The sequence below is a fragment of the Paralichthys olivaceus genome, chromosome 1 (assembly GCF_024713975.1).
Source record: "Paralichthys olivaceus isolate ysfri-2021 chromosome 1, ASM2471397v2, whole genome shotgun sequence".
Classification (NCBI taxonomy): Eukaryota; Metazoa; Chordata; class Actinopteri; order Pleuronectiformes; family Paralichthyidae; genus Paralichthys; species Paralichthys olivaceus.
The window spans coordinates 29,153,426-29,180,000 of record NC_091093.1 but is presented as its reverse complement, the minus strand read 5'-3'; the positions used below and the strand labels follow the sequence as shown (position 1 = coordinate 29,180,000).

The following is a 26,575-nucleotide window of genomic DNA, read 5'->3' as shown; positions in this document are numbered from 1 at the left end:
CCTCTTCATGACTTCACATCCTCCATATGCCACACTATGGTTTCCTCCAGTGACAACAGTTTGGTTCCATCCCTTCCCCACACTGTTCATCCTCATGATCCTCACCACATCTAGCACACCTTCTCTTCCTTCACATGTCAGAGCAGCATGACCAGATCTTTGACAGCTGAAGCATCTTACTGGTCTTGGTATATATTCCCTCTCTGTGTGTGTCATGTATCCCAACACTACTTTCTTTGGGAGAATTTCTTCCTCAAATTCCATCAATATGCTTTAAACACCTCTCACCTTCTCTAGAGGCCTGTAATCTCTGTGCATCCTTCAGTTTCCCACCTTTCAGATCTGTTTCCACCTCACTCACACCGTCACCACGGTCTTCACCTTGAATGATGCCCCCTGGTGGTGAGTGTTTTAGTTAAAGTGAGAGCAGAGTGGAGGAGGACACAGAATCTCCAGCTCGGTACAAACCAACCTTCTGATCATTGAGCAGCTGTGGACCAGAGACAAACTGACCGGCAGAGAATTTTAACTTGAGTGAAGTGGAAAAGTTTTATTTTCATGTAAAAATAATAAAATGATTCATTGAAACAAAACAGCCACAAGATTTTACAAGTGAATAAAAAAATCTGAAGTTTGAAAGAAACGTTTTCGTGATGATCAAACTGGATTTCGTGGTTTTCCTGCAGCAGTTGAATTAAATGAAGAATTGAAGCTGAGATTTTCGACCTTCTACCATTAAACAGTGAAACATCAAAAGTTAGAAACTCAAACTCAGGTCAGATCCATCAGCTGCGACTTTACAGAGAAGATCTCATCTGACGTCATTCAAGAAAACACTTCAAATGAAACTGTTCAAATTTAATTAAATAGTTTTAAAATAAAAGACACTTGTCTGAACTCAGCAGTTATTAATTTATAACAGCGACTGCTCACAGCTTCATGTCCCCACCAGTAGATAGAATGTCACTTTCTACATTTGAAAGTTACATTTGCATTAAATCTGCATATTTTTCTGCACATAACTTTTTACATATTTACAACTTTGACTTTTCTGTGTCAAAGGACAGAGCAGCAGCAGATCCACTGATGATGCTGTGTCACACAGGAACACACAGGGAGGACGGTGGACTGGACACTGTGTGACAGCTGATCTCAGAGCAGCTCACCTCCTCTGATTCCTCTGGAGCTCTGTCTCCACTCTGCCTCCCAGCAACAAGGCCCAGTCAGAGCCGCTCTACACACAAGCTGCTGCTGCTTCAGCCTCTGGATCATCAGGACACAGCTCAGCCTCCGTCCACACACACTGTCCTCTTCACAATCACCTAGAGAAAGATCTCTTCTTCCATCTGTTGAGAGAAGAAGACATCAGTGTTGACAGAGACTCACTTCACCAGCTGTGAGTCAGTGATGCAGCACATCCAGTATAAAGAGCAGCAGGGACTTCAGTCCTGTTCAGAGGTGGAGCAGCTTCCTCTCTGCTTCATGTTCACGTGTTGGAGTGAACACGCTAAGAGCTGCACACACTTTGACCATCACGTGTGTTTCCTCTGCATGTGAAAGTGCAGAGTGGACACTTGAGAGGTGGATTTCCTGCTGTTACAGGTGAAGACATGTGTCACATAAAAGGGGCGGTGTTTACTGCGTATGACCAATCACAGACATGGACAGTTTGACTGACAGCAGAGTTTGAATCCTATGATGTGGTCTCTATGATGAGCTTTAGTTGGACACACACTGTCTCTGAGGACACACTGTCTCTGAGGACACACTCTGACTCTGAGGACACACTCTGTCTCTGAGGACACACTGTGGTGCAAACCTCTGACATCACTACTCAATAAAAACACATGGAGCTATTTTCAGGGACCTGACTGAGAGCATCTGGTATTTTGGTGACAGGATGAGTCTGGAGAGATTGAGATGTACTGGGTGTGTTAGTGGCTGAGATCAACTGAACCAACCAGACGTTGGTTTAAACTTCTCTTCTCCGTCCCTTTAAGGAGAGTGTGCACCACACAACAGTGGAGAGTCACGCTGGTCAGTGGGCGGAGCTTTTATACGGGTTGATCTCCAACTTAACCTGCTTCGGAGCAGGTTAGCCGTTCATCATCAGTTACCATGGTGATTTAACCCAATAAGAAGTGAACGAGCTTCGTAGGACTGAAAAAACTAAACCTGAAGTTAACCTGATAACCACAAATCCTGCTTCGTAGTACAGACCCTGGATCTGTACTGTGATACTGACTGTGTTTAGTAAAATACTGATGAAAGCAGCGTGGACTGACTCCAAACATCTACTGACCTCAGAGTCTCCAGTCGACAGTCTGAACTCTGCTGTAGATCAAGCAGCTCCTTCACTCCTGAGTCCTGCAGCTTGTTGTAGCTCAGATCCAGTTCTCTCAGATGAGAGGGGTTTGACCTCAGAGCTGAAGCCAGAGAAGAACAGCTGATCTCTGACAATCTGCAGTGATTCAACCTGAATAAAGAATAAAACTTAACTGTAAATTAAACTGAGTTCATGTGTGAAAATAACAAATATTCATGTCATTATTTCATGATTTCATGTTTGAAATGAGCCCAGTCCCAGAACACGAACGCAGCACGCTGTCATGTGGTCGGTCCACAGGACCACCAGGACAGATCCTGGTTAGCTTCCACAGAAACATCACATGTACACATTGTCCAGCGTTGGATTGTTTATCTGTCAGTAAAAGTTCAGTCACATTGAGCCTGACTCGGTCCTCACCGCTCATTCTACAAACATCTCTCAGCTCAGTATCAGTGTTCACTGTTAGGAACACGTTCTGAGCTTTGACCTTAAAGCTCCAGTGTGTAAGATTCTATTGTTAGAAACTGAAGAGAAAATAATCCAGAAATACTTTATATTCAAATACTTTACATATACATACTTTATATTCAAATACTTTACATATACATACTTTATATTTAAATACTTAACATTCAAGTACTTTATATTCACATTCTTTATATTTAAGAGTGGGTCCTCTCTGCGGAGGCAGCCATATTTTTTTACAGTAGCACAAACTGGACAAACTGAACCTTTTGAGTTTCTATGATGACCACCATTTCATGGGGGGGAATTCAGCAGCAACATGACACTTCACCACTAGATGTCACTAAATTCTACACACTGAACCTTTCACATTAAAACATGATGTCTGACCTCAGAGTCTCCAGTGGACAGGTTGGACTCTGTAGAAAACCACACAGCTCCTTCACTCCTGAGTCCTGCAGGTCATTGTAGCTCAGATCCAGTTCTCTCAGATGAGAGGGGTTTGACCTCAGAGCTGAAGCCAGAGAAGAACAGCTGATCTCTGACAGACTGCAGCTTCTCAACCTGAATAATTAATAACAATAATAAACTTTATTTATCAAGGACTTTTTAAAAACAGAGTTTACAAAGTGCTTTGACAGCAAATCAAGAAAAGTAAATAAAAACTTGAATACATAAAAGCAGTAATATGACAATAGAGATAAAAGTACAAGTACATCAAAGGTGAAAATGATAAAAACACATCACATCAAAGCAAGTCTATAAAAATGGGTTTTAAGAAGTGACTGAAAAGACGTCACTGACTCTGCCTTATCTCCTCAGGTGGGCCGTTCCAAAGCCGAGGAGCCCTGATGGGAAAGGAACGGTCACGGTTTAGTTTTCAACCTGGACTTTGGAACAGCAGGATCCACCTGAGGATCTAAGGCTGCATGCAGGCACATACAGGCTCAAGAATTCTCTGATGTAGTTTGGGGCCAGATGCTTTAAAAGTGATCAGTAAAATCTGAAAATCAATTCTCCAACGGACAGGGAGTCAATGGAGAGAAGCGAGGATCAGGGTGATGTGATGTTGAGATTTAATACCAGTGAGAAGCTGCTGCTCTGAACTAGTTGGAGACTTTGTGACTTTTGTCTTCTTCCAGAGAGGAGGGAGTTACAGGAGTCCAGTCCATCTATAGGAAATATAGTTATTTCTGATCATGCTGCTGTGTTCATGCAATATAATTTAGAGAACCCAGTCAACCAAACATCAAAAGTTCAACCCTTCCAACAGACAACAAGTTCTTATCTTACTTCAGAGAAGAATTTCAGTCTTTTTTTTGGGGCTTTTATGCCTTTAATGATAGGACAGTTGAAGAGAGACAGGAAGCAGGGGGCAGAGAGAGGGGGAATGACATGCAGTAAAGGGCCAGCTGATGTGGGATTTGAACTGGGGCCCACTGCAGCGAGGACTGTAGCCTCTACACATGGGGTGCCGGCACAACCCACAACGCTACCGGGCACCTGAATTTCAGTTTTTTTAGCTGTTAATTCCGCCTTCACTAATGACTCCTCATTGTTGTGGGAAACATCTAAAGCCTTCTCCAGAGGTATTATTATATCTTATATGTCCACTAGGAGGCGAAGGCAGGATGGACAAAGAAAAATCTTAAGAGTCCAAACTAAAATATGCTGAGAAAGAATATGTCAAAAACTCATCTGTACAGAAGCTTAAAGAGATTTCTGCACTTCGGTGTGCTTTAAATTTATTATGGACAAAAGATGCAGAAGGTAAAATCAGACTTGCCAAACGGAAAATGTACGAACATGGAGATAAAGCTGGGAAATACATCATATCATATATCATATTTGACGAAGAAAAAGGCTGATTCCCGAGTTATCTCTTCAATCATAGACAGTCGGGGTAAACAGACATTTAACACTGTAGCCATTAATAATCCATTTAGAACTTACTATGAAAGTTTGTATAAATCTGAACTACAAACTGATATAACAGAAAAAATTTACAATTATTTCTCCCCTCTTAACCTTCCTAGCTTATCTGAGGACCACAAAGTGTCTCTTGAAGCTCCTATATCTAAGAAGGAGGTACTCAGTGCTATTAAAGGGTTACAGTCCGGTAAGGGCCCGGGTCCAGATGGATTCAGTAGTGAATTCTACAAAGAGTTCTATGATTTACTGATTGACCCACGTTTAATGACTCATTTAAGAGAGGCATTTTGCCACAGCCTTTGAGGGAAGCGCACATCTCTCTAATTTAAAAAAAAGGTAAAATCCCTCAAGACTGCGTCATACAGGCCTATCTCCTTATTGAATGCTGATCTGAAACTCCTCTCCAAAATATTAGCAACAAGACTAGAAGGCTTACTCCCTATTCTTATAAATGATGACCAAACTGGATTCATTAAAGGTCGTAATTCATACAACAATATGCACAGATTACTAAATACAATTCAGGTTTTTCAACAGCAGTTTTTGGGTGGTCTAGTGCTTTCTCTGGATGCTGAGAAGGCGTTCGACTGCGTAGAGATGCCATATTTGTTTTTTACAATAGACAAATTTGGCCTGAGTGAAAATTTTATAAACTGGATAAAGTTGCTTTATACAAATCCCCTGTCGGCAGTGCTTACCAATGGGTTGCAATCTTCTATTTTTTAGAGGTACAAGGCAAGGGTGTCCTCTATCACCCCTGCTCTTTGCCTTGGCAATTGAGCCACTTGCTGAGGCTATCAGGGCAAATGAAAAAATACATTGTTTCACAATGGCCACGAGACAACACAAGATTACTCTTTATGCTGACAATGTCTTGATTGTTTTGACTGAACCTGAGGTATATATTCCAACCCTTATTGATACCATCAATATGTTCAGTACTTTTTCTGGTTACAGATTAAATTTCAGTAAATCGGAAGTGATGCCATTAGGTTGTCTGAAACAGATACCCCATCTCCCTTCCCGTTTAAATGGTCACCAGAAGGTTTTGTCTATTTGGGAATACGTGTAACACCCTCTATTGCGGCTTTCCAATCCCTATAAAGTTGCTTGAGTGGTTGAGAATAGGTCCTGTATATTTGTAGTGACACGCTGATGCTCAGGGAAGCACGGTGAGTCCAGGTAAGTTTCAATGTATTTATTTATATTTATATATTCCAACTAAACAGAATGCAGTCAACAAAAATTACTGCTACCTAATTCGCCTCTCTCCTGCCCAATGCAGGTGATTCAGCCATTATTATAACCTGCGGCAATCATTTACAGCACCCATGTGACCCAAACCCCACAAATCAAAACCTGAATAATGATCATCAAACAATATATGGCTCCTACAACCTCGTTTGAACAGCTATACAAAGCAAAATTCCCACCCATATTTGAGCGTATAAGGCTAGACCTAGAAAGATGGAATACCCTCCCAATTTCCTGGTTAGGCCATGTCGCACTTCTAAAAGTCAACATTCTCCCTAGGCTACTTAACCCCATACAAATGATCCCAGTCATGTTGCTCCATAAGACTATCAAACAGTTAAATAGTTGGTTTAGCTCCTTTATATGGTCTAAGAAGAAACCACGCCTGAAAATAGCTACGCTATGTCTTCCATCCTCAGAGGGGGGTCTCGACCTCCCGGACATTAGAACATTTCAGCTTAGTGTTCATTTGCGTACCATAGCTGACTGGGAGCATAATAAGTCCACCTCTCTCTGGTTGGATGTAGAAAGTTCTATGTCTAAATACCCTTTGGTTAGTCTTCTGTTTATTAGAAAAAATACATGTTTGAAGTCTGTTTGTACAAACCCTATTACAATCTCCACAGTTAAGGCATGGTATGCCATTAAAAAATTAGAGGGCAGATCGATTCACGCCTGTTTTCACTCCAATATGTGACAATCCTGACTTCCCCCCTGGACTAATGGAAAATAAAGGAATATCTACTTTACACAAACTATTGGAAGGCTCTACCATGTTGTCTTTTAGTCAGTTGAAAAGGAAATATGATTTCTTTCGATATTTGCAAGTGAGAGATTTTGTCACAAAGGATACCTCAATCCTTCAGTGTCAGGATATCTCACGCCAAGAGAGACAGCTCTTTTTGCATCTGGCAGTTCTATTAGCCTATTCTATAATATCCTTAAGGAATATAACATTACAAACACCTCCTTTCTAAAGGGCTCATGGGAAAGGGAACTTAATGTTAAGATAACAGATGATGACTGGAATGATGCCTGGAAAAGTTCTAAAACACTGAATGTCTGTAACCGAGTGAGAGCTGTGCAACTGAAGCTCCTACACGGGGTTCATATCTCTCCCTCTCAACGTCATAAATACAACCCCAATACATCTCCACTGTGCCCCAAGTGTAAGATAGAAACTGGTGGTCTGACACATTGTTTGTGGTATTGTAGAGAAGTACAACAGTTTTGGCAGGTCATAGGGCAGGAAGTTAATAAGATTCTGTCTACTGACAGTAATAATAACCCTTTATATCTGCTACTTGGTATATCTGATAACTTGATCATTAACAAATTTAAAAGAAAACCTTATCAGACACTTGCTTTCTGTGCTAGAAAAAGTATTCTTTTGAACTGGATCACAGATAAAGCTCCATCTAAGGCTCAGTGACAAAGGGTTTTATTAAAATATGTTGTGTTGGACTATTTGACATGTAAATTTCACAGCAATGATGATGCCTTTCGTAAAACATGGGAACCCTTTCTGTCATATGTTGGTTTGAATATTTCCACCATTCTCCCACTGGAGGGTTTGTATCATAGCTCTGAATACTCTGACTCAAAAGGGACACTCTGCTTTACCATTTAATTGATTTATTATTATTTCTGTATACCTTTATTTCACTTATTTGTTTTGAATTTGTTCTTTCTTGTATAGGATGTGACCCCTGAATCTTCTGCCTGTATGGATTTGAATCTGAATATGTATGTGAGCCAAATGTTTGTTTGTTTGTTTTGTGTTCTTGTCTTACTTTTTGGAAAATTATTTTTAAAAAAACCAAAAAAAAACATGATGACCTCAGAGTCTCCAGTGGACAGGTTGGACTCTGTAGAAGACCACACAGCTCCTTCACTCCTGAGTCCTGCAGCTCGTTGTAGCTCAGATCCAGTTCTCTCAGATGAGAGGGGTTTGACCTCAGAGCTGAAGCCAGAGAAGAACAGCTGATCTCTGACAGACTGCAGCGATACAACCTGGATAAAGAAATCTGAATGTTTGAATGTGTCCTCCTGTTATTGTGGATCGTCATCATGTCAACACAGACTCTCAACATGCTGCTGACCTCAGTCCAGTCTGTGACCTGAAGATAAATATCACATCAGACATGTTGGACCATTGTTTCATTCATCACCTTCTTCTCTGTGTGTTTGGTCACTGAGTAGGTTTGTGTCATTAAACACTGTTTAAAGTAGAGATGGCTCCTGACAGTCACTTCCTGTTTGGTTCTATACTCATCAACTGTCCAACGTGCTTCAATAAGAACGTGTCTTATTGTTGAGAACCTGAGGAGGACGAGTGCTCGGCCTCAGTCCACATGTTACTCACTGACACTAGTGATCAGGAGCAGGTGTGTGCAGGTGAATGGAGTTGGGCTGATGAGGTGGACGTGACTGACAGGCTGGGTGAGGGACAGACGACTGAGGGACAGTGAGCAGAGCAGAACTGAGACAATTCAATTTAAATAGATAATGACCAAATAAGAAAGAACGTTGGAAAAGTGAACATTCAAGGATTTAAGGACCTGACCTCAGAGTCTCCAGTCGACAGTTTGGACTCTCCAGTCCAGCACACAGCAGCTTCACTCCTGAGTCCTTCAGGATGTTTCTACTCAGAACCAGTTCTCTCAGATGTGAGGGGTCTGACTTCAGAGCTGAAGCCACGACTTCACAGTGAGTCTCTGAGAGTCCACAACCAACAAGTCTGTAAATAAAGAAAATATCAAATCTGTGAGAATAAAATCAGGAAACACAACATTCATACAACACGTGATCATGTGACCCTCACCCTGGTAAATCCTCTTTTTGCCTCATGAACATTTTATCTTAAAAACACCTCAAGAGAATCCTTTCAGATCTGGTACAAGCGTTCATTCAGACTAACAAAGTGGCAGAGGATGTGTTCACTGATTCAACATGTTATTGATCATGTCTGGACTCACAGAGCCTTCCTGCAGTTCCTCACAGCTGGGATTAGTCTCCGTCGACCCTGGTATGATGTGTTGAACTTCTCCAGGTCCAACTCATCCAGAACCTCCTCTGACATCTGCAGCATGTAGGCCAGAGCTGAGCAGTGGATCTCAGAGAGTTTCTCCTCTGATTTGTTCTCTGACGTCAGGAACTGTTGCATCTGCTGATGTACTGAGTGGTCGTTCATCTCAGTCAGACAGTGGAAGATGTTGATGCTTCTGTCAGGAGAAATGTCATCACTCTCCATCTCCTTCAAGTTGTTGATGATTCTCTGGATGATCTCTGGATTGTTCTCTGTTCGGCCCAGCAAGCCTCCTAAGACTCTCTGGATAATATTTGGATTTTTCTCTGTTCGACCCAGCAAGCCTCCAAAGACTCTCTGGATGATCTTTGGATTGTTCTCTGTTCGACCCAGCAGGCCTCCTAAGACTCTCTGGTTGGACTCCAGACTGAGGCCGTGAAGGAAGCGAACAAACAGATCCAGATGACCATTTTTACTGGTGAGGGATTTCTCCATGGTTCTCTTCAGGAGGTCATCCAGGGAGAAGGTGTCGTCTGTGTTCCCATATGTTCCCAAGAAGTTCTTGAGTTCTTCTGTGTTCCTCTTGGTGTAACAGTGGAACATGTAGACTGCAGCCAGAAACTCCTGAACACTCAGATGAACAAAGCAGTAGACTGATTTCTGGAAGATCACACACTCTCTTCTGAAGATCTCAGTAAGAACTCCTGAGTACACCGAGGCCTCTGTGACATTAAGACCACACTGCTCCAGGTCTTCTTGGAAGAACATGATGTTTCCTTCCTCCAGATGTTTAAGTGCCAGCCTCCCCAGCTTCAGAAGAACGTCCCTGTCAGCCTCCGTCAGCTGCTGTGGACTTGTCTCATGTCCTCCACCGTACTTGTTGTTCTTCCTCTTTGTCTGAACCAGCAGGAAGTGTGAGTACAGGTCCGTCAGGGTCTTGGGCAGCTCTCCTCTCTGGTCTGTGGTCAACATGTGCTCCAGAACTATAGCACTGATCCAGCAGAAGACTGGGATTTGACACATGATGTGGAGGCTCCTGGACGTCTTGATGTGTGAGATGATTCTGCTGCTCAGCTCCTCATCACTGAATCTCCTCCTGAAGTACTCCTCCTTCTGGGCGTCAGTGAAGCCTCGTACTTCTGTCACCCTGTCAACACATGTAGGAGGGATCTGATTGGCCGCCGCAGGTCTGGAGGTTATCCAGACAAGAGCAGAGGGAAGCAGATTCCCCTGGATGAGGTTTGTCAGCAGCACGTTGACTGATGACCTCTGTGTGACCTCAGACACGACCTCCCTGTGGTTGAAGTCCAGAGAAAGTCTGCTTTCATCCAGGCCGTCAAAGATGATCACAGGTTCACAGACAGCGAGCGTCTCTGCTGTGAGCGTCTGTAATGTTGGATGGAAAACACGGAGCAGCGTGAGAAGACTGTGCTGCTCGTCTTTCACCAGGTTCAGCTCCCTGAACGAAAGCACAACCAGCAGACCCACATCTTGGTTTTCTAAACCCTCTGCCCAGTCCAGAGTGAACTTCTGCACCGAGAAGGTTTTTCCAACTCCAGCGACGCCGTTGGTCAGGACGACTCTGATGCTGCTCTGCTGGTCAGTGAGGGCTTTAAAGATGTCGTGGCACTTGATGGGAGTGTCGTGGAGGCTCTTCCTCTTGGAAGCCGTCTCAAGCTGCCTCACCTCATGTTGAGTATTAACCTCTTCACTCTGTCCCTCTGTGATGTAGAGCTCAGTGTAGATCCTGTTGAGGAGGGTTCTACTTCCTGTTTCCTCAGTTCCTTCAGTCACATGTTCACATCTCCTCCTCAGACTGATCTTATGTTGGTCTAAAACCTCCTGCAGACCCCGATCTGCTGAAAGACAAGAAACAATGTGAGACTAAAGACAGAGAATCTGAGAATCTGCTGATTGTTTTCATCAGATACAGAAAAACTAGAGAAAATCAAAGCTTTTGAACTTTGTGCTTTTATAACCAAGTGAAATGTTGATGCTGTATGAAGGAACAAAATCAAACATGTGCTGTTGTCAGAAGTGAAGACATCAGCAGACACATGTACAGTGCTGCTCTGACCGGCTGTCTGAGCTCCAGCTCCTCTTCTGGATCTTTGTCCACACTGGGGACAGGAGGAGTCTCCTGAAGAACCAGACTGGTCCCAGTATGAGGTGATGCACTGTCTGCAGAACCAGTGTCCACAGCTGGTGGAGACTGGATCCTTCAGGACGTCCTGACACGAAGCACAGCGGGACGACTGCTCCTCCTCAGAAACATGACTCCTCCTCCTCTCTCTGTGAAGACATGTCCTGATAAGTCAAATGTCACAGTCACAGGTCGTCATCACTTCTGTCAAGGAGGTTTTGTTTCCACCCTGTATGTTTGTGTGTTGGTTGGTTTGTTCGTTAGTGGGATTATAAAAACCACTGAACAGATCACCAGTAAACTTGGTGAAGGATGTGTTCTGTGAACCAGATGTTCAGAGGACTGATGTTTATGAGTGAGTGAAATTTGGTGCAGATCCAAATAAAAATGAGTATGTAGTGAATTTCAAAGTGGTTTCATCAGGAGCGTGTTGGGCCTTGGTGGAGGTCTGAGCTCTTTGAGGGATTCTGAGAGATTAGTCACCAATTTCAATGAAGCTGTGTCCTAATGCAGGGGCCACACTAGAGGAAACTACATCCTCTTCAGATCAGTTCACAGTAGAAACAATCTCTTACTTTGTGTGTGAGGGTCCAGGTTCATTACTGAAGTTTAGGATCTCTCTTTTGGACCTTTCACTCTTCAGAGACACACAGCTGAACTCTGGAGACTCTGCTCTGTCCTCTTCCTCCTCATAACCACTCATCTTCAGTCTGAGAGGAAAAACACTGAGCTCACAGGAATCAGGACAAACAGGTCTGTTCAAGAAACACACACACACACACACACGCGCACATGCACACACGCACACACACACACACACACAGTAATGTATGATTCTGTATTAAACACTTGATTAACAGATGTGATGAAGATAAAAAGTGAAATTGTGAGTTAACTCTGCTAATGAGTCATTTGAAGACACTTTGTTCCACACCTGCTGTTCACATCTGTCTCTGGTGATCCCATCACATGGAAACTACGTCTGTCACCAGGTGTGAACTGACAAACTTGGAGCCGTGTGATCAGCAGATGGATGTTAACAGCAGGTGAGAGAGTGTGACAGTAAAACTTTCATAAAGTTGTGTGAACACTCACCTGCTCACTTTTCTTCTCCTGCTCCTCCAAGTGAAAATAGAGTCTGACACTCTCATGCTCTCATGCTCCTCCTCCTTCCTCTCAGACTCATTGGCTCCAGATGCAGAGCAGAGATAATAATGGAATGATGAACTTCAACATGCTATAATGCTCTAATGGTGCAGTAACATAGTTAAAATGACAAAATAATGTCATATATCTTTACTGATGTATTTGAACAATTTAGAGACATGAGATAAGACGTCATAATATAGAATGCAGAAGCTTTTCGTCACTTTAAAGCTACTTTTAAGATGGTGTTGTGTGATAAAGTACCACTGTTTACTTTCCATCGTTATGATCACAGCTACACGTGTCTCAAATAGTCCAACAAGACATGAACAACATGCTCAGTGACTGCAGACTCTGCAGACTCTTTGTTGGAGTCCAAACTAGAAACCTGTGCAGTGTCCTCGCATTGAGCAAAGAGGGAAACAAGTCAAACATTGACATCTGCTGGTAAAGGACGTGAATGCATTGAGAACTTCTTGCCCTGTGTTCTACCAGTCAGGAAGGGCCTCCTCCCAGGGTGAATATCAAACTGTAAATCAGAGTCCGAGGTTGGAGAGTAGGCCAGGATACCTGGTTCAGGTTAGTTAGGGTTGGAGTCAGGTCAAGCATCATAAGAGTCAACTGGTTGGGGGAGGGAAGGTTTAAGTGAAGTGACAAAACCTGATTAGGAAACAACCTGGTGGTGGCAAGACAGTTATGTAATATCTCTCTCTTTATATATATATATATATATATATATATATATATATATATATATACAGCCTATATGCACATTGTAATACAGATTTTATCAAATATTGTCTGTAACTAAATCACTGGTACATACATTAACTGGATACTTTTTAAAGACTTGATGAATCAACTTTATATTGGCCCATTAAACTGAATGATAGTGATACCAAGTCATAATAATGAAATAGTACGTCATTACTTTGAGAAAGTTTCTCATTATAATGGGCTTCCGTAGAATGACAAGTGTGTATACATATATACATCTAATCAGTTGGGTTGTGTCAGTATTACATTCCACCATGATGCCACTAATAACGATATTTTTGACCTTTATTTGATATAATCGGTAGAAGAAGAAGGTTTTAGTTTTTTTAGTTCTCACCGGGCTGAGTCTTCGTTTTTCCCCTCTCGGTTGGCGCTCCTTGAACGCAGCACGCCTGTGATTGGCTGGTTCAGCAGCATGGCGTTTGAATGGGATGAGGAAGACACCTGACTGTTAGCTCGGTAGCTAGGAAGTAGCTCACCCCTCAAACTAGTTCAGGTCAAACAGCGAATCGACGACGTTAGTTTGACTTTCTGGTTTTAATCGGATGTCCACATGAGGTTTCGAACCCGATTCACACCCAGGACATGAGTCTGAATTAAACATCTGTCCGGAGAGGTAAGTGTTCAGAGCGATGCTAACGCTACGTAACGCAGAGCTAGCTTGATGGAAGCTAACACGCGACATTAGCGCGTCCAGGAAATCGAGAAGCAGCGTCTTCGTTTGCTCCGCCTGTTGTTTCACCAGCTTATGAAGCTCTGCCGGTGTTTGCCGGGTGTGTATCAGCTCGACCGGGAGGGAGACGGTCGCTCCCGGTCGGCCTCGCTGCGCCTCGGGTACACCGTGTCCTCTGACCGATGCTGTCCCCGGGGTCAAGCAGAAACTGGGGAGATGATAACCAGCGGTTCTGGGACCAGACACACGATTCTCTCGTGGAGTCCAGCAGATCAGTGTGATTCATGCGACATGAGAAGTGACGGCTGTGTAGTGACACGCTGGTTTTCTCAGCAAACGTGGAGGGAGCGTCGCATGTACACACGCACGTGCTGGTGTCCCCTGTTATTATCTCAGCAGAGGAGGTCACGTGTTTTTTGGACCTGGTTGTTTGTTAGTTCGCAGGATTTCGCAAAAACCTGCGGAACCGATTTGCATGAAATGTTGTGGAGGGGCGGGGCACGACACGAGGAAGAACCAATAACATTTGGACGAGGATCCAGGAAGTATTTTTTTTTTGTTTTCGTTACACAATCATTCCAGGGTCCTGAGGAAAACAAGGTTCAGGCATGTTTGAAACCCTGCGCTGACCCATAGTATCTCACTCTGGGGAGTTCTGACTCGATACTGACATTGGGTTTAAGCAGAAAAGCAAATTCTTTGACGTTGTTTCAAACAGTATTGAGGTGAAGTAACAAGACTTCCGGTTTAGCAGAATACTGCGGCTCTCTCTCTCTCTCTCTCTCCGGTGTCAGCAGGACAGAGCTAGTTTGACCAGAAAACCAACTCATCGTCCCCTCACCGGGACATTTGAGTGCCTGGCTGCGTCAGTGAGCGTTTCATTAATCTCAAATCCTCGATAACAATCTTGTACTGAGCGTTTCTGCATCATGGAGATCATGAGATGTTAGCGTCTCTTGTGTCCAGTGCCCTCAACCACAATAAAGACTTTGCTCAGTATAACATGGAAATGTTGAAGAACCATTTGTTCGCAGTAAACTTAAATTTCCAGTCTCAAAAACAGACTTTTTAATATTTAGTTTAAACTACTTAACTCGTGACACTGTTGTTTGTTCTCTCGGGCAGGAATCAGTCGGATGAGGTCGCCCCTTCAGCTGTCAGGATGCAGCAGAAAAGAAACATCCAGATCATCGAGTGGGAGGACCTCGACAAGAGGAAGTTCTACTCTTTCGGGGTGTTCATGACGATGACCATCCGTGCCACAGTCTACCCAGCAACACTCATCCGCACGCGGCTGCAGGTGCAGAGAGGCAAGTCGCTCTACAGCGGCACTTTTGACGCCTTCTTCAAGATCCTGCGGGCGGAGGGCGTGCGGGGACTCTACCGTGGCTTCATGGTCAACACCTTCACGCTCATCTCAGGCCAGGCTTACATAACCACCTACGAGCTGGTAAGGAAGTATGTCTCCCAGTATACAGAGGACAATACGATGAAGTCGCTGGTGGCCGGCGGCTCGGCTTCTCTGGTGGCTCAGAGCATCACCGTTCCCATAGATGTCGTCTCTCAGCAGCTGATGATGCAGGGCCAAGGGGAGCACCTCACCCGCTTTCGACTCAACTCTAACACGGAGAACGGAAAGCCCAAAAAACTGTTCGGCCAAACCAGGAACATTATGAGTCAGATTTTTGCTGCCGATGGTTTCCGGGGTTTCTACAGAGGATACGCCGCTTCTCTAATCACTTACATCCCCAACAGTGCTGTCTGGTGGCCGTTCTATCATTTCTATGCCGGTATGTGCCTGAAACATCCGAGAGCCCTGTGATCGTCACGCTATCTTTAAAACCCTGGAGCTCGTGCTTTGTCGTGTATCCATGTGTCTGATGCTCTTGAATATCCGGGGTGAGCATCTTTTTTCATGTGCCTAATAAAAGATCTGTGCTTGTTATGTTTCACAGAGCAACTCTCCAATCTGGCTCCCAGTGACTGTCCTCATCTGATTCTACAAGCCATGGCTGGACCTCTCGCTGCTGCCACTGCCTCAACTGTCACCAACCCGATGGATGTGGTGCGGGCCAGAGTGCAGGTTAGCATCTTTTACTGAACATCCATCATAAGACAGCAGGCGTCACGTGGTCATGGAGGGCTTGTAGTTTATGGTTTCTTCTGTCTGTGCGAAGAAAAATGTCAGAAAAGAGCCTTGAAGTGCACAGTCCAGTCTGTGTAGTTATCACCGATATAATTCGTGTAAATCATGAGTCAGCTTTCTTTGTGCTTCAGGTTTCTTTGTTGTCATATCACTCCTGTAATTTGCATCACGTGACGTATCAGAGTGACAGTTTCTGCACGAGACGACAGTTCACAAACCAGGTTACGCCCTAATGAAGTGTTGCATCAAAATTAATTCAATTAATTACACATTAATTGAATTGAGCAACTTCGGATAAGTCACAATTTTTTTGGTTGCTTGTTGAAATAATGTTTATTCTCTAAATAATTAAATATCACCCAGTTGTAGCTGAGATACTCTGATACTGGTTTGTGGTTCCACATGACAACACCACACGTTTGTGTGTCTGTAGGTTGAAGGGAGGACTTCAGTCATTGAGACGTTCAGACAGCTGATCAAAGAGGAGGGCTTCTGGGGTTTGACCAAAGGACTGTCGGCTCGCATCATTTCCTCCACACCCACCGCCATCGTCATGGTCGTCGGCTACGAGACTCTAAAGAAAATGAGTTTGCGACCGGAACTGGTGGATTCGAGACACTGGTAAAACAAACGTGGACAGACCGTGGGACATTTTCGCCCCCAGCCCTAAAGTGGACTTCCTGTGAAAGCAGTGACTGAATTATAAGTCTCAGCCTGGGGAGCAAAATGACACCAGGCCAATTTAAACAGTTTGAATCTGCGTCTGATCTTTCACACCGACCCATAAGTTACAGATTAAAGCAACACTGTGCAACTTTTACTGAGCAACAGCGCCCTCTGCAGCCGCTCGGTGTCCCAGCTAGGAAGTGGTTTTAATAAAAAAAAAACCTGCACCAATCTCTTGGAGCTCTGACTGCGTAGTCCTGCTAACCGAACTGAAACACAATTGATAAGTGGATATTACCCACGATCCCCGGCTTCCCGAACCAGAAGAGCTGCTGCTGTGACCTGTGCGACAAACTCAGTTTAGAATTCTTCGTATTTTTAAAGCTTCCTGCTGAACTTTGGAGATAAACTCTGGTTTTTAATGACTTCTCGGTCTTTTTAACTCAAATCTTTCGTTCAGCTTCGCTCTTCAACTCGCTGGATTCGGAAGCTGCAGCTCGGTCAGTTCTGCTCACACGAGATCGTACCCATGTTAAAAGTTGCATGGGGTTGCTTTAAATATACCCATGTTGGCAGTTGTCGCTGCGTAAACAGGGTTGAAAACTGTATTATCGCTTTGTCGCTGGACAACGGAGACAAATTCAAGCAACCTTATATTTCTGTGTTTGGGGAACGCACACTGCAATCACGCTTCTGCATCTTTGCCTTGGAGAAAAGTGAAACTGAAAGCTGTGTTCTATGTTTGATAGTTTGTGCTGTCTTACCAAAGTCAAGCAAAAACGCGGCTCAAGTTAAAAAACGGGTTTTGATCAGGGTTTGGAGAAACGTCAGCGCAAACAAAAAAAACCTCTGTTTTTGTTTCCTTCCATTCGGTTTTCCGGTTTCTTTCTCGTCGCTGCCTTCGTGGTGTGAAATCACTAACAACAATGTGAGTTTTGTTTTTTAAGTGCTGAGTGAGCGGGAGGAGAAGGTGTTAGGTATTAGAATCTGCAAAATGGCAGTTACTGTGTGGTGGTTTCATTTGTCCTGTAAGTCAAAATGAATCACTCGACAAATTCCATGCACAACGTTGAGACGCACAGTGCAACATGTGATCAGCTCTTCGGTAACTTACTGTTTGTGATGTGGGGAATGGCTGATTTAGTGTAATGGTAACGACCAGGGATTTCTGCCAGCGACAACCTGGGCAGAAATGATAGTTTCACTTATTGTGACAGTAAATGTTCGAGTGCAATAAATGTTTTCTCCTTCTCAGAAATATGTGATTGTATATTTCCTGTAAATCATGTGAATAACATGTCGTCTTTAAAATGCATTTTAACTAATTTATCTTTTGTTTGTTTCTGGGGGGGGGGGGTTGTTTTTTGGGATTATGACCATAATCGTGTTCGATCTTCAAAATGTCACATTTCATGTTTGTTTTTCATTTAACGTGAATATTGTTGTTTGTTGTATCTCATGCAGTTTGTTGCTTTAAAAAAAATACTGCTTTAGAGGCTTTTGGGGGAATATAATTAATTTCGAAATAAAGGAAAACAACCAGTTTTATGTTACGTGAGATGTGGTCACTGTTTCGGGCTGATCTTTTTAAAATATAAATATTAACACGTTGCAGTAGATGTTACGTCCCACAGAAAAACCGAAAGTTAAGAGGCCACTTTTACTTTGGTGGCAAATTCCCGAATCTGAAAGTTGTAGATGAAGCCATAATGTTTTCTGAACTATACACACTTTCCTCAGGCCAAACCAAGATGTGTGAGAAACATTGAAGTTCTACCTGAATACTTTGTAGATACACTTGCAGTTTTAAGTTCTAGTTTTCACGAGAACATATTTTCTTCATGATTATCTTTTAAACCAAACCACGTGTGAAAGACGAGAAAGAGCTCGGCGGTGATTCGTCAGAACTCGACTTGTGTACAGAATACTTGTCTCAGTTTATTTTAATTCATCTGTTCAATAAAACTTCACGGCCACTCTTGAACCGATCGTGGGCTCTGCTGTTTTTATTTTTCTATTTTAATGAATATTTTCACATTTGAACTCGAAGAGAATCAGAAATTTCTAGAAAATGGTGAAATATGAAATAAGCCCGAAACAGAAATCTGAAAACTGAATTTTCATCATTTCCACTTTGTTCTTGAAATGCTGAATGTTTGACTCTAATAATCTTCCGTAGTTTTGTCTTGGTCAGAGAAGAGCAAAGCCTAAGAACATTATACTGAAGTTTAGCGGCACATGTGCACGAGGAAATCTTTGTGTGGACACGATAACGTTAACTGGAAAAAACCCCAAACATCTAGAGATGGTGTTGATATTGTGCGATGCTGACATCCTCGGGGAGTTCATTCTGCAGAGGAAAACGTCTGGGAGGAGAAAATATGATTCTGCAGCCTGAGAAGTTCATTTGTTCTCATACACCTTCCTGAAGGTGACGCTCTGACGTCAGAGGTCAGATCTTACGGTGGATAGGTCACCAGTCCAGTTACGTGTGTACTACAACTACAACTACTAATTTATCTGTGTATCGCTTTTTACCAAGATGATGATAGAGATGAAGGGAGCAGCAGTGACAAATGAATCGAGGAGGAATGTGTGTGTGTGTGTGTATAAATAATCTAGTTGTGCTCATTATCAACGTTCAAAGACGAAGTCAACTCAGTCAAAGTGCATCTCAAGTCAGATTAAACCAAGAAAAAGCCATAAAAGCACCAAAGTAACTCACACATGTTAACTGTCAACAGACAGATCTACTGAGGAATGACAGAAACGAGGAGGCCCGGTGAAGATGCCGAGGCCTCCTCCGAGCGGACGCCTCCTGGTGGGATGACGGATCGCTCCCTGCTCGGCTCCGTGCATCAATGATCAAGCGGTGTCCGGAGGGCACTTTGTCAACAAGACTGATGAGACTGACTCAGCCGGGGTTAGAGGAAGGGATGTGATGGTGGTAGCTATGGTGGTGCCAGTGTGTGTGTGTGTGTGTGTGTGTGTGTGTGTGTGTGTGGAATAAACGGTGAGATGGTCAAAGTACTAAGAGGACGACACGAGAGCCGGATTGAATCAGAGTTTTCGTTCCTTTATCTAGATTTTATTTGTCCTGTCACTGAATTAGGATCTCTACCAACTACAACCGTCCGTCCATCATCTTAATCACACGTTCTTCTCAAACCAGTGGATAATTACTCAGACGCTCTGCAGCAGGGTGTCGCCATCAACGAGGATTTTCACGACCACAGAAATGTCTCGGTCGTGGTCTTCGGAAAAAGAAGCTGTTTTGAATTCTGTTACTCGGCACCACGCACAAAGTCTCATTCGCCTCGATTAGGTCGGAGGCAGAAATCTCAGAAGATGTTCTCACTACATGAGAGGATGTGAAGTGAGCAAATACAAACTGCAAATCCCAAACCTGCTATAGTAGAAAATCTGTTCTAGGTGTGAATGAGAAATCTGTGATAAATGAAACATCGAGTTCCACAAACCCTCAGCTACAGATGAGACATCCAGACTTTAATAAAAACATAATTTGGCTCCGTCGTTAAAAGAAACATGTAATGACTCAGAGTGTGTGTGTGGTGGAGGGAGCCGGGGTGGAGGAGGTTTGGTCACACACAGGGAGGAGGAGGAGGAGGAGGAGGGAGCACAGGGACGGACAGAGGCAGAGAAAGAGGCTGAATAAAGGGAGCGGACGAGACAGCAGACGACGGAAGGCAAAGACTGACGCACAAACCAAACCCTGCGAGAAAACATGCCTAATTTTTCAGGCACCTGGAGAATGAAGAGCAGCGAGAATTTCGACGAGTTGCTCAAAGCCCTGGGTGAGAAGAACCTACGCTGTCTGTGATGAAGGTCGGAACGTGTCTGAGTGAAATTAGAGAGTCAGCGTCGCATTGATGAGCTTGTTAAAGGTCTATCATCTGCACTGTGGACAACTTCACCTGCATGTTGGAGTTCTGGGGACTGTGTTAAGTGAATAGTTCTTTAAATTGTCAAATGTCAAAAGACAAGATACAAATAAGAGACGATAGAAAGACTGTGGTGAATTTTGTTAATTTGTTGTAATTGTAATTGTTCGTTGCTGTAATTCTCATTTTAGCCACAAGAGGCTGACGTGCAAAAAAAAATGAAATAGGACAAAAAGCATCAATGTTTTCTTCTCGTGTCTTTATGTTAATCGAGAGGCTTATAATAATATATAACATAATATAATAATGTAATATAATAATGTAACAAGGTCCTCATATTAAACAGGCAGTGACTGGGTTCAAATCCCGTTCTGTTGTTTTACAACCTACAGTCGATCAGGATAAAAACGCGTTAAAGTGTTAAAATATCTATAATCTAAATTATAAATCAAAATCCAAATGAATGAAATGTTCCTGGAATCATTTTTTGTAATGTTCCTCTCCGGGCTTCCATAGATTTGTTTGACATGTGTGAAGACAACTGGTTTAAATCGGAGGAGGAGACGACCACCTGGTGCTGTCGTACGTCACTGATGCTCAGTTTGAGCCGGAGATGAGAAACAGACCCGAGTGTTCTCTCATCTAATTGTTCGCACTGTAACTGTGCGACAGAGCGTTTAATCTCTTCTCCACCCGTTGGGACGACCGAACCTGACGTGATCTATCAGAGTGAACAGCACCAGCTCTCCTCCCTCTCATCACCTCGTCACTGCACCTTCCACGTGCAACATCTGCTGATAGCACTCGCAGCTGCACGATCCCTGATCCTCAGCTTTGTCTTGATACGTTGTGATAACTGAGGTAATGTGTTTTTACAGCGACTCGTCAGGTTTCATCTGTGAACGCACATTTTTAATCGACCTCATGAATTTATGCCACATGTGATGCATAAAAGCTTCAGATGGTGTCGACAGTACGAAGAAGACAGTTGATGACCTTTCTCTGAACTATGACATCACGTGAGATTGTTTCTCTGTCTCTGTTATTGGCAGAAACATCTTGTTGTCAAGTTTTTCTTGTTGTTAACACTGACTTTGGACGATCAGCTCAAAAACTGAATCGTCTGAACGTCGATCCGCAGTAAAGTTTCCACAGAGTTTGGTGAAAACCCATCCAGAAATCCAAACCCTGGTCCTGGCTCTGCTGGTGGGCCGTGAAATGAGAAACTAGGTCTATTGATTATTCGCAGTGGAAGGAAATTTAAAACTTCTAATCTGTGTTTTGTCAGTTTATATATTTACTACTTTCCTCAGCAGCCTGACCTGATATCTGTGGACTCACATGTAGCTCTGTGCTTGTTGTCAGATGTGAATTTGTTGCTGAGGCAGGTCGCAGGGGTGGCTGCATCCAAACCCCACGTGGAGATAAGACAGAACGACGAGCACTTCTACATCAAGACCTCCACCACGGTCCGCACCACGGAGATCAACTTCCTCATCGGTGAGGAGTTTGACGAGGAGACGGTGGACGGCAGAAAGTGTAAGGTAATTAACTGGTGGGAGTACTTCAGTAAAACTACAAAAATACACTCAAGTAAAAGAACCGCATTCAATTTACTACTTAAAATGTACTTAAAAATGTAGTGGAGCAAAGTAAATGTACTTCATTAAATCCTACTGAGAGGACTGTGAACGTGGAAGGTTCTGGTGTTACAGTCCAAACCCTCCTCAGGAAATTGAATTAACTCCCTGCCAACCTGGAAACAGATTCACATTCACTCACATCGCAAAATGGTTTTGGTAAACTCCTGTTTGCCGGATCTGTCCCACAAGTAAACCGTATCAATACTGTATCTCAAATATCAGTTTTTAACTATTTGAGCCATGTTCACCTTTGACTACATTTGCCACGTCAGGATCACATTCAAATTTAATTAAAAATCTCAAAGTCATTACATGCAATCTGATTTTTAATCAGCGCAGAAACTCCGGAAGCCCAGTGACTTTACCTAGAAATAGATTAAACTACGCTCAACGATGTGAGAACTGTGGAGCAGCCGTGGTGTCTCACCGCTGACGTGTTTCACCAGGTGAACCTCAGGCTGATAAAAACAGGAAACTCATTAAAGTGCTGCTTCTCTGCAGAGTTTGGCCACTTGGGAAACAGAAAACAAGATTTACTGCAAACAGACTCTCCTGAGCGGGAGCGGTCCAAAGACCTTCTGGAGCCGAGAACTGAGAGGGGAGGAACTCATACTGGTGAGTTTTAAATATCACATCAGAGAGGGCCACACACAGAGAACACACACATGCAGACTCAAGCCAATCACCTGCACAAAACAGGAACCGAGAGATAATCTCATTTTAAAGTCTCTTCAGAACAGATTGTCCTTTTGTTTCTCGTGGAAAAAGTTTGAAAACTTGTCTCTATATTGACTTTAATGACACTGTGGCTCCGGGACGCTCTCATCCCATCGCTCTGAACAAAGACGTCCACGCAGGCCGTCTCATTTCCAGCTGCACTCCCTCCGCAGATCGGTGAACAGATGTCTGGACGCGTTACAAAGTGGGATGAGGTGTCACATTTGAAAATCGCCATCTTTAGCCACTTGGGCCAGTTTCTGTTTCTTTCTGCCAATAAGAAAACAATTCAGGGATAAAGGATCAATCCTCAACGTGAGTCAAAGACTCTGTTGTTCCGCCAGTGCAGTGCAGCCGACACAGGAATCCTCTGACATTTAAGGGAAATGTGCTTATTCACATTCTTGGCCACGATAAGAGGAGAACACTGGTCTCACATCTGTACGGCCGATATGAAACTACAGCTTAATATCACATGAAGATTGGAAACAGGAAAAACAGCGTTAGAGTGGAACAAAATCCACATCGGTCCCTGTCACTAATGAAAACAATCAGGATATTAATATAAATAAAAAGTATAAAGGCCGAATGATTCCCTCATGAAACCACATTTAAATCCACTCGTGCTTCCTTCAGTTATAACTGTTTATCCGAGTTCTAGTTTTGACTCTGTGAGTCTCAAAAAAACAAGAAACTCAACCTGAAGTTTCAAATTTACTGAACAAACTCAATAATCTACATTTTTTTCGTCTGACTCTCGACTCAAAAGCAAAAATCCTTTTCCAGTGATGACAGTGATAAAAACCAGGCAGATGCAGAAACTCAAACCAGACCGATGGTCAACAGAGGCCATAACTGGGTGGTGGCACCAGATGGGAAATTGCTGAATGATCTGGTCAATATTTTCCCCCAAACGCTCTGTGGTTCTTAAGAAACGCTGTCAACTCCCATGTCCACATTTCTTTCTTCCAGCTGAGGGTGTGGATAAACATTTAAAGAAGGTCATTCTGTCGTTCTTCGTCGGCTGATGTTGATTTTGCTGCTTTCAGAGAAAAAAGAAAATCCAGCCGATGGTTTGGTTTTGCAGCGACACAGTTCGAGGGGCTCCGCAGGGGAAACGATCTGGACTAAATGAATTAATTTACGCTCACAGACGTTTGTTGTTAAGACTCCACATTCCGCGCAGCGTTTCATGATCTCGCAGACATCAGAGACACGTCTCCCTCCAGTTCCTGGCAAACGCAGATCACTGAGACAAGGAGGTTTTCCCTGTAAACATCTGGGATTTAACACGCGTGGGTTCATTGGCCAGATGGACAACAAAAGCCGAGTCCAGTTTGGCTTTGATGAGGAGCTGCTCTTTACTGACTGTGACTCACCTCTGCAGAGGCAATCAGGAAAACATTCGAGCGCGGCTGTAATTTGAAACAAAGCTTCCACCAAATCTGTTTTTATTCAAGATAAGGGCGTGCACGTCTCTGTGTGCTGGACCCATCGAGCAACACGTGGGATTGAATCACGAGAAAACTTTTCAAAGAATACTGCAGGAGTCTTAACAGGATTCTGGAGAGGAGGGCGAGCTCAGATACTTCCTCTGCTTATCGCTCATTTAAACTCCCACGTTACACCTGAGTTGAAGTTCTACTCATGTTCAGGTTAAAACGATGTGGAGGCAGAAATATTTGGCTTTGAGCTGATACAGATGAAAGAGTCGTGCATCGAGTTATTCAACGTTTCTTCGGAGAGAAAACGACGCAAGCAAAGTGTCAAAGCTTCTATAATTTTCCCTCAAACATGGTTCAGACGTTACTGATCCATCCTGATGTCTTTCTGTCCTCGCGGCTAATTACTGATACAAGTGAAGCTCAAGGTCAAACAGCAAATGTCTTCTATTTGTCAACGAATCAATCAGTTCGCTCCTGTTGGCAACTAAAGAAAGAATCAGTTCATTATTCCTGGTCAAACATTCTGCTGTGTATTTTACACGAAGCTAAAAATCGAACACATCAGTTCCCCCGAGGGAGAGAGGGAGGCGGGTGAGCTTTAATGAAGACGGCGTGCGGTGGACTGTGATCTCAGATGGGTGGTTGTGATGTAATGACCACTGAAGGAGTGTGCAGTGAAAGAACAAACAGAAAAAGAGGATCAATGCTTCAGATTGAAAAGCTGCGTAAAGAAACTCATAAAACAAATGAGCATTGATGAATGATCTGACTTTATATAATGGGACTGAGGTCAGAGGAAATAGTTTGGCTGTGATGGTGTCAGGGTCCAAATCTGTGTGTGTGTGTGTGTGTGTGTGTGTGTGTGTGTGTGTGTGTGTGTGTGTGTGTGTGTGTGTGTGTGTGTGTGTGTGTGTGTGTGTGTGTGTGTGAACACTGATGGCTCCTCCAGTTAACGTTTCCTTCAGCATCGCACCCGTCGCCAGATGGAGCTGCTGCAGATCCATTTTTTTACAGCGTCGGCCTGCCACACTGAGATAATGATGATGTGTGGCCACGCCGCTGCGCCCCTGGGACACTAATCAATCTCCGGCCTCGGTCTCACGCACCTCTAACTCTGGGATTCCAGTGTTTCTTCCCCCCCCTTTTTTTTTTTTTTTTTTTTTAAATCAGGCAATTCATGGAGGGAATTTAACACTTTACACAAAGACCTGAATTGAAAAAGGCTTTTTTGATTCATTATTGAATTAAGGAATAAGATCACAATTATTTTCAGTTCATTGATCTGCTCATCGTGTCCTCCATCAATCAATTAACTGTTTTATCCATAACACATCAGAATAAATTAACTATTTACCCAGAGTTCAGATGTTTTGTGTTTGTCCGACCAACAATCAAAAACTGTCATTCAGTTTATGATGATGTGTGAAAAACAAGAGCTTGAAATCCTCATATTTAAGCTTTTCTGTTTATGAAATGACTGAAATGATTATTTGATGACAGAAACACATTCAGATCTATCGTCTCGACGAATCAACAGACTTTCGCAGCTGATTCTCAAAGAAACAGAAAACATTCAAAGAACCAGTGAGACGACGATTCCTCTGATGAAGTTTTGTTTTTTTGTTTCAGACATTCGGAGCGGACGATGTGGTGTGCACAAGGATCTACGTACGCATTTAGCAGAGGTCCAAGTCCTCAAGTGAAACTTCACAAACAATCTCAGCAAATCTGTTCGACCGTCGTCGTTTGGATTCTTCATTTAATCTCATCTTCAGGCAGATTTCACTGCTGATTCCTCCTTTGTTTTTTTTATAAAACGAGTTTTTCATTGGAAATTAAATGACCAGAGAATGTTTTGTTCTTGTTAGTTGGCTCATTTCATGCTCTGGATCCTGAGGCAGCAGATTCCAGACCTTTATTTTGTTGCTTTTTGAAAATAATAATATCAAACCCAGGGTTTGTGCAGAGGCCACAGAGTAAATAGAATTTCTTTCATGGTTTGTTTCTAAGCTTGTGCGAAAGCTTGGAATTACCATGAAACCTGGAGGAAGGATGTGATGTGGGTCAGGGAGCAACGCAATAAAATTTGGTGCAATATCAGATCAGATTTTTTTTTCATCTCCTATCCAGCGCTTCGCTGAATGAATTCCATCCATGGCGGCGGTGGGGGTGCACAGACTGGAGGGAGAGACACGTTCAAATATGACGACTGCATCCCCCCCCCCCCCATCAATGTGCTCTTAGAGCGCCGCTCTCGCTCTCATATAACAAGCGAGACCTGAGGATGTGCCGAGTGTAAACACAGAGGC

At 43.3% G+C, this 26,575-nt stretch overlaps 3 protein-coding genes and 2 long non-coding RNA genes across 8 annotated transcripts in view; 3 read left to right on the top strand and 2 right to left on the bottom strand.

Moving 5' to 3' along the window:
- Positions 1-2,536, top strand: part of LOC138411114 (uncharacterized) — a 4,865-nt gene extending 2,329 nt beyond the window's left edge. Inside the window, exon 2 of the long non-coding RNA XR_011243771.1 lies at positions 1,063-2,536. This is a non-coding gene — a long non-coding RNA (uncharacterized lncRNA). The remainder of the gene's footprint in view (positions 1-1,062) is intronic.
- LOC138411103 (NACHT, LRR and PYD domains-containing protein 5-like) overlaps positions 1-13,548 on the bottom strand; it is a 402,447-nt gene extending 388,899 nt beyond the window's left edge. The window contains exons 1-8 of the mRNA XM_069529793.1: positions 13,412-13,548; positions 12,247-12,918; positions 11,727-11,906; positions 11,086-11,300; positions 8,959-10,864; positions 8,547-8,720; positions 7,820-7,993; positions 3,185-3,358 (exon numbers count right to left, since the gene is read on the bottom strand). Of these exons, the coding sequence (XP_069385894.1) occupies positions 3,185-3,358; positions 7,820-7,993; positions 8,547-8,720; positions 8,959-10,864; positions 11,086-11,300; positions 11,727-11,906; positions 12,247-12,302 (2,879 nt within the window). The 5' untranslated portion in view covers positions 12,303-12,918; positions 13,412-13,548. The remainder of the gene's footprint in view (positions 1-3,184; positions 3,359-7,819; positions 7,994-8,546; positions 8,721-8,958; positions 10,865-11,085; positions 11,301-11,726; positions 11,907-12,246; positions 12,919-13,411) is intronic.
- Positions 2,158-3,178, bottom strand: LOC138411115 (uncharacterized). Its single transcript, XR_011243773.1, has 2 exons — positions 2,925-3,178; positions 2,158-2,893 (listed from the first exon to the last, which is right to left on the bottom strand). It is a non-coding gene; the product is annotated as an uncharacterized lncRNA (long non-coding RNA).
- On the top strand, positions 13,230-18,544 carry LOC109643188 (solute carrier family 25 member 44-like). 4 transcript variants are annotated; one of them, XM_020108221.2, is made up of 4 exons: positions 13,230-13,690; positions 14,873-15,537; positions 15,703-15,830; positions 16,327-18,544. In XM_020108221.2, the coding sequence occupies exons 2-4, from the start codon at positions 14,910-14,912 to the stop codon at positions 16,516-16,518; spliced, it is 948 nt and encodes a 315-aa protein (XP_019963780.1). In that variant the 5' UTR covers positions 13,230-13,690; positions 14,873-14,909; the 3' UTR covers positions 16,519-18,544. The 4 variants fall into 4 exon arrangements, with proteins under 4 accessions (XP_019963780.1, XP_069386004.1, XP_069386001.1 ...); XM_069529903.1 differs by lacking the exon at positions 13,230-13,690 and adding an exon at positions 13,805-14,612; XM_069529900.1 differs by lacking the exon at positions 13,230-13,690 and adding an exon at positions 13,805-14,616.
- Positions 18,545-19,629: 1,085 nt separating this feature from the next.
- LOC109643185 (cellular retinoic acid-binding protein 1) lies at positions 19,630-26,366 on the top strand. The gene is made up of 4 exons (XM_020108217.2): positions 19,630-20,374; positions 21,827-22,005; positions 22,606-22,719; positions 25,896-26,366. Exons 1-4 carry the CDS (start codon positions 20,305-20,307, stop codon positions 25,944-25,946), a joined length of 414 nt encoding a protein of 137 aa, XP_019963776.2. The 5' UTR covers positions 19,630-20,304; the 3' UTR covers positions 25,947-26,366.
- Positions 26,367-26,575: the final 209 nt, after the last annotated feature.

Bases quoted from the DNA above. Each gene is read 5' to 3' on its own strand.
- LOC109643188 (XM_020108221.2), top strand. From the start codon at position 14,910: ATGCAGCAGAAAAGAAACATCCAGATCATCGAGTGGGAGGACCTCGAC. The intron at 15,538-15,702 runs GTATGTGCCTGA...TATGTTTCACAG, and splicing joins GTTCTATCATTTCTATGCCG to AGCAACTCTCCAATCTGGCT. The intron at 15,831-16,326 runs GTTAGCATCTTT...GTGTGTCTGTAG, and splicing joins TGGTGCGGGCCAGAGTGCAG to GTTGAAGGGAGGACTTCAGT.
- LOC109643185 (XM_020108217.2), top strand. From the start codon at position 20,305: ATGCCTAATTTTTCAGGCACCTGGAGAATGAAGAGCAGCGAGAATTTC. The intron at 22,006-22,605 runs GTAATTAACTGG...GCTTCTCTGCAG, and splicing joins TGGACGGCAGAAAGTGTAAG to AGTTTGGCCACTTGGGAAAC. The intron at 22,720-25,895 runs GTGAGTTTTAAA...TTTTTGTTTCAG, and splicing joins GAGGGGAGGAACTCATACTG to ACATTCGGAGCGGACGATGT.